A 9,856-nucleotide genomic window follows, 5' to 3' on the forward strand; every position below is an offset into this window, starting at 1 on the left:
TCCCTCCACGATGTCCCATTCCGATGGCGGATGATCCAACATCCCACGCTTCGACGGCGAGTAGATGACGGGTTTCCAATTGTTCTTCGTCCCATTGCAACGAGTCCTCGCGTCTGCTTCGCTGTCAGATTCTTTCACCAGCACCTCCTGGCGTTGACAGCATTTCAGGACTGTCACTCTGACTTTCGAGGGCTCGTTCGCGGGCTCGCCGAACGTCGGAATCGCCAGCGTCCAGAGAATCGCGACGAGGTAAGCCGCCTTCATAGCGAACGCTTCGCGGTGAACTTCGCAACTGAACGAAATCGTTGGATAGTGTCAGACGTACATCACACGGAGCACTGGATCACTCGGACGACGGATATTCGATGCGTTCGAGCGTTGGAACGTTCCAAGAGGGAGTTGCTCGAAATTCGCGCGACTAGTCCCCGAAATTCCGAGAATACAAACTGTCGTTCGCTCGCTCTACGTCGCGAGGAATACACGAGGACTACGAAGCCTGTCGGGTCACTCGTCTATCGTGTTTATAAACAACGGCGACGAACGTTCACCGTGGAGAGAAACGGAAGGAGCAAACGTGTCCTCGCATCGTTGGAATCGCGACGCTGCTCGTACCTCGGTAGCGTCGAGCAGAGTTCGCAGTGTTGGCGGAAAGATAAATTTTGGCGCGTCTCGGCGGTCGGTCGGCTCCGAAATCGGACGTGACTCGCTCGCTCGGAGGTATCGGAGTTACTGAAGCGGGCCGACCACGCGGCCGTCTCTCGAGCCACCGGCGGCAGCGTGGCTCGCGGTTGCGCGCGCAGCCTTTCGCCGCTCCCGCCCTTATTCAACCACCTAACCTTCTTCTTTCTTCGCGACGCACCTTCTGGCCACGCCGCTCGTCCCTCGTGGGGTGAGTTCGCGCGACCACGTGTTTCCTCCCACCACTGCCGTGTCTTCCTTACCGGAAGTGCAACGGTACCTTGCGTGAACGTCTCTCCGTTGATCCTCGGGAACCGATTTCCTCCATTCTTTTAGCCATTTTCGCGTTTTCGTTTGTCACCGGATAGATAAGGATCGTGGGAAAACCGCGTTACGCTTCTGGCGAATTCGAGACGTCGCGTCGACTGGCGTTGTTTTACGACGGAACGCGTCTTGGGTCGAAATCATGCGCCACCGGAAAGGCGTTTGAAATTTCCGTTCAAAACGGCGGAGTATAGCGAAGAGGAGGTTGAAATTTCGCACGACGATAGGCATGTTAAACGATCCGAGGATCCAGAGAAAATCGCTCGTCCAGAGCTGCAAGCGGCTGCGCTTCGCTTCCGGGAAGATACAATGGCCGAGCTGGAATCTGTGAGAAAATATACAGCTCCGCCCTTGCGTTCGTTATTATTGACAAAATAAATACAGCAGAAGCGTGCCGGACGAAGGCGAAATTACCATCTCCGCCTATGTGTTTTCAGAGCGCAAACTTCCTGGCCACGGCGATGCATCGCCGGTAACTCCTGATCGCGTGCAGGTCGACGATGATAATGACCGAGAATCAAGGTAACAGTACGCAAGATCAAGTCCATAAACCATCCTCCGAGGCTGCCTACGAAGACCTGCTGCCTGGGAGCACACTTTCCACGTAGTGCTCGCCTGCTCGTTCGGATAATTTATAGTCGCGTTATGTTCGCGCGAGATTAACAGTGTACCGCTCGATCCCGTTCTGCGCAGCCAGATCGACCGGCGGACGCCGGTGTTCCGTGAACCGTCTTTCGATCTCGTTACCGCCTCTATTCCCTCGAATCCGGCAATTTCCTCCGTTTTCTCCCCGTGCTTGAGCACGTAGGCGAAAAAAAATCTGTTCGCGAAGGAAATACGAGGTATCGCGCGAAACGAACGCGATTATTTACGCCGATCGACGAGAACCATCGGCGACGGGAAGTCGATGCTCGATCGGGAATAGCAACATAGCGGGCTTTGCGAAAGTTTCTCGAGCGTTCGGTGTAACACGGACGAAAATTGATTCGAACGACGGATGGCGTAAGGAGAGGCAGAGCGTGGAAGCTTTCACGGGAAAAACCGCTTGGACGGCTCCTTTTTAGCACGGTGCTGCCGAAGGGACGAACAAGACTCTGCTCCGAGCCGACAAGCGGAAACGCTTTAAAAGTTTCGGACGGCGGCAATTAAACTTCTTCGCCATTTCTGCGTGGCGAAAATTGGAAATTTATGTCCGGGCCGCGGTGCCGGTGGCGGCGGTGTGTCTGCGAAATTTTGTCGATTAAAGTGTCCTCAGCGCTGCGGAACCGAGTGGCGCGACCGGCAGAAAAACGGCCAAGCCCGATGGAAGCGGGGGGGAAAAATGGGGGCGGGGGTTGGAGGCGAATTGTTTGTCGCCGGTCCAGCCGTGGGTCGCTCGATTTTTTTCCGCCTTAATGCGAAGCTTATAGCGAAATTAGGGGCGGAGATGTATGCCGCAATTACGCGGCTGTCCCCTGGCGGCTGAAATATCGTGGCTGCCGCTCCAACCAGCCCGCTGCAATCGGGTCTCGCCGATAAAATCGTTTTTCAAATTTCGTACGAACGTAGAGCGCGCGGCGAGCGATCCCGCGCGCTGCACCCGGTTAATAGGAAGCTTTGGAATTCGAAGCAGCATCGGCACGCGTAAATCACGAGGATCCAGGAACGTTCTCGCTCTCTCTCTCTCTCCTCTTCCTCTCTGTCGCACTCGCGTGCGTTGCGATGCAACGCGTGTGTACGCACGTTAATAGGTTTGCGAGGGAGCGCAGACGCGCAGCGCAACGTCCCTAAACGTAATACAGATTTTATCTACCCCCGTGTCGCTGTTGGTCGTCTACGCGGCAGAAGGGTACCGGGCCAGACGGTTTGATCCACCGATGCTCGGACGATTTCGAAATCCGGCGAAATCATTGCTCGATCGAGCGTTACTCGTTAAGGGAATCGAAGCCGCGCCACGGCGATCGTATCGCGAAAATAATGCGCTGCCTGGCTGCGCGATAATGCATCTCCCCACACCGCTCCGCCACCCTCCGCCCCCTTCGCCCCCTTATCTGGTTTATGAATTGTAAAAGCGATCGGGAGTGCGCCGGTTTTTGTTTTACTAATTGAACGGCGAAATAATGAAACGAAGCGGGGAAGATGCGACGTGTGCACGCTCGGCGCCATCGGGAAAATATTTAGCAGTCTCGAGCGAAACGTCCGCGATGATTGTGCCGGTTTATGCGGCGCCACGAGCTCGTCGCGTTTTCCGCTAATGCACGAATTACGCGTGGCATTTGGCTCGCCGCCTTCGACACGCGCCATTTTCGTTTCTCTCGGTCGGACCTCGGAAACCATCGCGGTCCCATAAACGAGAATCCGTGCGATCCGCTCGCGCAGGAAATAGCCCGAGATATTCCGGCAATATCCCAGCCGTGACGCGAATGCAAAACGAGCAAGGTGCAAAAAGGAAAAAAAGAAAAAAAGAAAAAGGAAGAAAGGGTAAGCGCGAGGCAATAAAGTTACTCATGCGGCAGTCCCGACGATAACGCCGTTCGATTACGTCGCAATGTCGTAAAAGTCTCTTCCTCGTCGCTCGTGCAGAGGTTACGCCGGGGTCTCGCGAGCTAATCTCGAGCCCCATAAATACGAGGACCCATGGGAGTAACGTCGTCGATCATGTCGATCTCGAAACAGGGGCCAACCGGGGAAAATTAACACGCTTCTTGTCGAAGGCACGGCTCGACGTCTACCAGTTCCGAGATAATCGTCCGGCAACCTAGAGAGCTTACGCGAAACTGCCAGATGCCGTCGATTTATCCACGGCCATCTATATTACTCGGCGTTTCGCCGCACGAGCTTAATTACGCCCACTGCCCGATTAATGCTTTTTTCCACCGGCAATTTCCCTTATCTTCGCCATCGCGCTATCCGACGACGATGCACACCCACGAAACGGCGCGTCGCCTTCGCGAAAATTCCAGATAATATCTCGCCTACGTCGCAGCCGATAATTTCGCTGAAAAACTGCGCGTCGGTTCCTCCGCGCCGAGTAATTTCGTTACACGAGCGATACGCGCGTCGCAGGAAAATTTATCGCGGGGTGACCGACGAGTGGGGCACCCGGAGAGGGGTGGTCGCGAGTTTTTCCAACCAACGAGATTATTAAGCGGGCACTCTAATCGGGGAGAGAGAGGGAGAGAGACAGGGTTCACGGCTGATCGGGGATGATTAAAATAAGCTTCGTTAATTAAAGATCCTGGCAGGCCAGCGACCGCCTTTGCGACTAGTGCAAATTCGCTTAATTCGTCGCTGATGATCCTGTTAGCCAGAGATTTTCATTACGCCGGGCGCAGAGTCGCCGAGGAGAGTCGGCGAAAGTGGAAATTATACGCAGGCGCAATTAAACGCGGAAACGTGCTAGCGCGGTAGAAAGAGGGCAACTGCGATTAACGAGCACCACTCCTTCTTTTTTATTCCCCGGTTTAATATCGTTGGCCGAACGGCGCATCGATTATGCGTGAAACGATCCATTTCGAGTGCACGATCGAGTCGATAATTACGACCGCATAACTCTCCGGTGAGACTGAGTTATCAACGGCGGGGGAGAGGGATGGAAATATTCGCGAGAACCAGCCGCGAACCTAGCCCCGTTTTCGGCGTGAAAGCTCAATCGTAATGGCCTATAAACGCCCCCCATAAAGATCATAACGGTACATTAAACCGAGTATCGTCGACGCCACGGCCCCGCGAAACTTTTCAACGCTCTAATCTCTTCCCTCCGCGTCGCGTATTCTCCCTTGCATCGAGCCGAGTTCGAAGGCGTCCGAGGAAAATTTAAGACCGTGCCTCTCTGGTCCGAAGCGGCCGTACGTATCGGAAGCACGCTCGAGCTGGCCTAGCTGCCACCGATGCGAGGTATCACCGGTAATTTATGGGCCGATTCCGTTGCCCGAACCATCCACCACCGCTCTACGCCCATCACCGCGCGCCTTTTCCGCCGATTCCTTCGCGTGTTTCCCGCGATTTTTCCTAATCTCGTTGCCCGCTCCTTTATCCAGCGTAATTTCTCCCGGCAACGACCCTTCGATACGAATATCGTAAACCTCGAGATAAAGTGGCGGGTACGACGAGGCTTAACCGTGGAGTAATTGGGATCGAAAGTGAACACAGGCACGCGAGCGAATTCTGGTAAAACGCGGCACGAGTTTCGAGGGGAAGAAGAAACACGGCTGGAGTCAGAGGTTAACACCGAAAAGGATCGGGCAGACTAATTGCGATTCTCTGGCATGGACGGCGTCAGGCCGTCAGGGATCGGTTTCACCGGTCGGTGTGCCGCCGTGGAATTTCTAAACGGGCAATAATCGACGCAGGTATACTCGAGGCCGGACTCGAGCAGGCCGTTAACGTCTAGCTCGTGAAGGTATGACGACCCGAAGCGGAGCGGGAATCGTAAAGCACGAACCTTTAACCTAGCCACGAAGAAACGTGTATCGCCGCGATATCTCTTCTCATTGTTTCCCGATCTCCAACCACGCCTGACCCTTTTCACCGATACTCCATTTTATAAGCGAGCTTCCTCTACGCCTCGCGGAGAACGCGAAAGCGCAGAAGCGGAGGAACGGCAGAATTGCTGGACAGAATTGGCGAACGGGCACAGGAAGTCCGGGGTACCGTGCGAGTGACGTTCGTCGAGGTCCGTGAGAGCCTCCTCCTGCTCCTCGATGGAATCTTTGTAAACTCGATTTTCTGACTGGCGCGAGATAAGGGCTGGCCTCTTCCGCCGGCACCGTAGCCGGCAACACCGACGCCGCCTGCCACCCTCGTCACTTTGATATCGATGAGGGTAATTTACGCGAACATTGTTGGCAAAGAAGATTGATGCGTCGAGTGCGTGCAAGGGTACCTACCACGGGGCCTGCGGCCGTTTTTCTTCCCTTTTTTCCCCCTTCACCCACCCTCCCGCGCTATCTTCCGCTCGCTCCGTCACTCGTTAGTCCTCTCTTCTTCTTTTCCTCTTCTTTTCTTCGCTCTCCGCGCCGTGCTTTCCAGTCTTTCCCTTCGTTCCCGCGGTCCCTTTCGCGCACCGCGTTCGGACTCTTCGCCGTTCCTCCCCTTCTGTTTCTCGGGGGCGAGCTACATGATGAATTGCGTTTCGACACCCGACAGGCTTGTACGATTGTCCTGCGAGACTGCCCCGTCATTCGACGTATTATCACGCGCGTGAAACTGGCGCCTGGCCTGTTTCGGGTTCATTATGGGTTCGCGCCGTAACACCCCTCCCTTCTCCGACTGTGCCGGCCAACAACAGCTTGTACCGGCGAATCGAGCGTGTGTTTTTCGGATTAATCCGTCGAAGCGATATTCGATCAGCCGTGGGTCGATCGCGATAAAATCTGCGAATTCGAGGGGATGCAATTTCTGCAACATTCGTCGGGCTTCCCGAATCGACGAGTTTTCGGAAATGGATGTTTCATTGGGCGATATTTGCCACGTGCAGACGCGACGAAATGGCGAAAACATGGAGCGAGGATGCGTCGAAGGAAACAACGCTCGCATCGCAGAGGCGAAGGAATTTCGTCTAGATCGACGAGTCATGGTTTTCGTATTAAAAGCACCGATGATAAATGAAGGATCGGAGGAGGATGCGCGAGGGATATATCGATCGTGCGATAAAATCGCGCTACGCTCTTTCTCTTAACGCGAAAGTTTCACCGGCGATGTTTACGTTTCGTTCGGTCGGTTAACGATCTCGCGGAAATTTTTAGCGAAATTGCTCGATCGTAACGGCTAGAAAATAAAACAATTTGGCCGCGTAATGGACCATTAGTTACTCCGCAACGTTCCATCCTCCCGCTGAATACGCCGATCGAATTTTCGCCGGCGCGGAGCGTGTTCGGGAAGCGTGTCGCGCGAGATAAATCGCAGATATCGCGATGAATCACAGCGACGACGAGTCCCTTCCATCGTCGTCTTCGTCGCCGAGATTGTTGATCGTCCGTGGCGAAGACGGAACAGACGCTAAGCGAGTTCCGGGCGTAAACCATCGCGTTTGTATAATGAACGGAGGAAAACGAACGACCGTGGAGTTCCCCGTCGCGAGATCGTGACAGGCCTTATCTACGATCGCGATTGCGTCGAATGAGCTATATAGGGACGCGCACTTAATACACCCTCGTGCACGTTGCGCACAATGCACCCTTGCTCGATGCCTCGCGCGCGATGCCAGGGTAAGGGATTATCAGATGCGTCGTGCCAGGCCTTGAAATTTTCCCAAATGTACGTCCGATATTCTCGCGTGAGGCATCGTTAAAATACCTGGCGATCTTTCGCCAGCGTACCTGCCACTGAGCAACGTCGAACGTGGCATCGAAGGGACGAATTTCCTCGTGACTACCGTGCCGGACTTTTACAGATTTTTATCAGCGAATAGCGAGAGGGAGAAAGAAAGAGAGAGAGAAACTGCCCAACTTTTGAAGTTTTATACCGGGACACGTTAAACCGTTGGTAGCGGAATCGAGAGCCACGTAACAAAATTGTGCAACTCGCGGGAACTTTCGCTACTCTCCTGTTTGACGTCGGTCGACGTTCTGAAAAAAATACTCTCTTTTTCCCGAAAAGCGGGTCGTGTATGAAAAAATTAATAAAACTCCGTGTTTCGTACGATCTAGAAGCTTGGTCCCGTACGACGAGGATCGTTATAAACCGGTGGTATAATTCCGAAAGTGAAGCGCGAAATTCAACAGACTCGCGCTGCGAAACGTTTCACGCTCCTCATAGTCGAGGAAACTTGGAAAGTTGCGGAACATCGGATCCCGTTCAAGCCGCGTTAATATTAATGGCATCGTTTTTCTGGCATGTCTGCCGGCAAGAAGGTACGCGCAGTCACGGGGAATAAAGTCGGCGTTTCGGCTCGTTACAAGATGCATGGAAATATGAAAGTTCAACCGGTCGACAAAGGGGCCGGCAACTAGAGTCCGTGGCCGCGATTTTCGCGAAGGAAGGACATCGCGAAACGCGAATGTACACGTTGATTTACGACGCGAAGCGTTTACCAGATGTCTCGATCCTGCGGCAGTCATCCGTTTCGCAATCGTCATTCGTCTGCTTTAAGACACCTCTCGCTTTTTCCCTCGTTATCCGCTCTCGTGCCGTTCGGCGACGGGAATTGGAAGGAAACGGGGAGGAGGCGCGAGTCGCGGAGCAAAAATTAAAGATATCGATCAAAATTGTCGCGTCGGGGGTCGGAGGAAAAATGGCTGTCGGGGTGACGGAGAGGTTTCCATCCTCCGGTTGGTTCCGGCTGCGTGGCCACCCCAATCGAGTTCACCTAACGCGATCCAGCCTCATCCGCCGGGATACCGTCGCTTCTTTGCTCCTTTCCTCTGTCTCTTTTGTCCCTCGTCTTCGATGCAACCCTCGCGAACGCCTCTGCCACCCTCGTCGAAGCGGGCCACGTCGAATTCACCGGCAGCTTGCCCAGCCAGCGAAACGAGCTCCGACACGGTAGAACGGAGCCCGGCAGCTGCGTACCATGCTCGCGGTGCACCATGCTGGTCTTGATGGATGCTTTCACGCGTCTCTGCCGCACGTAACACGTGTCTGCGCTGGGGGCAGAGACTTCCACGCCACCCTCGGAGCGGGCCGGATCTTTCCCGACTCCCGATTCCACCGTCTTCCCCGAGCAAACCGATCGAAACCACCCTTCTGCCTGTCCTCGATGCCCTCGGAGACCAGCGTGTCCCCTCTAGCCACGAGAACTCGATGACGACCCCTTCTTCCACTTGTTTTCGATAAAGAGTCACACGGTTCGGTCGCGACGAAAGGGAGCCGACGTAGGAGTCCCATAGGCGAAACGACCTTCTTCATATTTTTTTCCCTTTCATCTCGATGACATCGTTCGAGGGATCCAATCGAGCCCACCGCGCCGGTAATAGGGCTTCGGGGGTAATGACGACCGGGCCGGATCAGACCGAATGAAACGTCGAACGCGGGGGTTCTTTGTGCAGTTGCTCCGGGAACGGATCGATCGTATACCCGATACCGCCACGGAGATGCATCGGGCGTATGATATGAATTATTAATGAAACGAAACTTCTTTCCTCCACGAAACACCGATTAAGCTACGCGGACGAAAGCTTCAGCCGGTAGATGGATTAGTACGATTTCGAACGTACGATTTCTCGACATCCTCCTTCGACCTGACCCGATCGACCGGGAACGGCGAATCGTCGCGCGCGAGTACCATCCTCGCGAACCGGCGCGGTAGCGCGAGGATCGTCGAGGCGCGCTTAAAATTCATGGCGGGGAAATGCCGGAAGCTGGCACATCGATATCTACGTACATTACAATTTTATAAAAGTCTCGTCTGGAAGGGCGGATTTGCATGGTTCGATCGCGCGAGCGATCCTTGCGGAGCGTCGCGAGCGGATGTTCCTCGGATGCCGGAGACGGGAGCGTAACGCGCAACGGGCCGTTTAATTATTTTTATGTAAATGCCGAGCGGCGCCGGCCGGGGATTACTCTTGCAATTCCATGGGATGAACGATTCGTGGGGCACGCGTAATGTTGCGAGCCACGGGGGTTGCCGAGAGCCTCGTGGGGCTGTTTACCCCTCGGTTGGCCGCGCGTCGATCGCGCAGAAACAGATGGCAACGCGCTACCCGACGAGGAATTCGTCCGGTCTGCTACTTTCTTCGCGGTCCAACCTACCAACTTCTCCGAGGGTGGGAACTCGCCCCAGGGAATAACGATAAACCGTGGCTGGATGCTCGAAGAGGTAGGTACGGTAGGTAAATTTCTACGGTGAATTTACAGTTTCATAGAGAAGAGTGGCGGGAAGAACTATTCTTAGGTTATGGTCAATCGAATTGCGTGGGAGTCGAGCGTGATTTCG

General features: G+C 54.5%; 1 protein-coding gene across 1 annotated transcript in view; it reads right to left on the bottom strand.

Moving 5' to 3' along the window:
• Window positions 1-1,018, bottom strand: part of mthl1 (adhesion G-protein coupled receptor methuselah-like 1) — a 146,409-nt gene extending 145,391 nt beyond the window's left edge. Inside the window, exons 1-2 of the mRNA XM_017911509.1 lie at window positions 942-1,018; window positions 4-292 (exon numbers count right to left, since the gene is read on the bottom strand). Of these exons, the coding sequence (XP_017766998.1) occupies window positions 4-292; window positions 942-1,018 (366 nt within the window). The remainder of the gene's footprint in view (window positions 1-3; window positions 293-941) is intronic.
• Between the last annotated feature and the right edge of the window lie 8,838 nt (window positions 1,019-9,856).

The sequence above is a fragment of the Eufriesea mexicana genome, unplaced genomic scaffold (assembly GCF_001483705.2).
Source record: "Eufriesea mexicana isolate 0111107269 unplaced genomic scaffold, ASM148370v2 scaffold265, whole genome shotgun sequence".
NCBI lineage: Eukaryota > Metazoa > Arthropoda > Insecta > Hymenoptera > Apidae > Eufriesea > Eufriesea mexicana.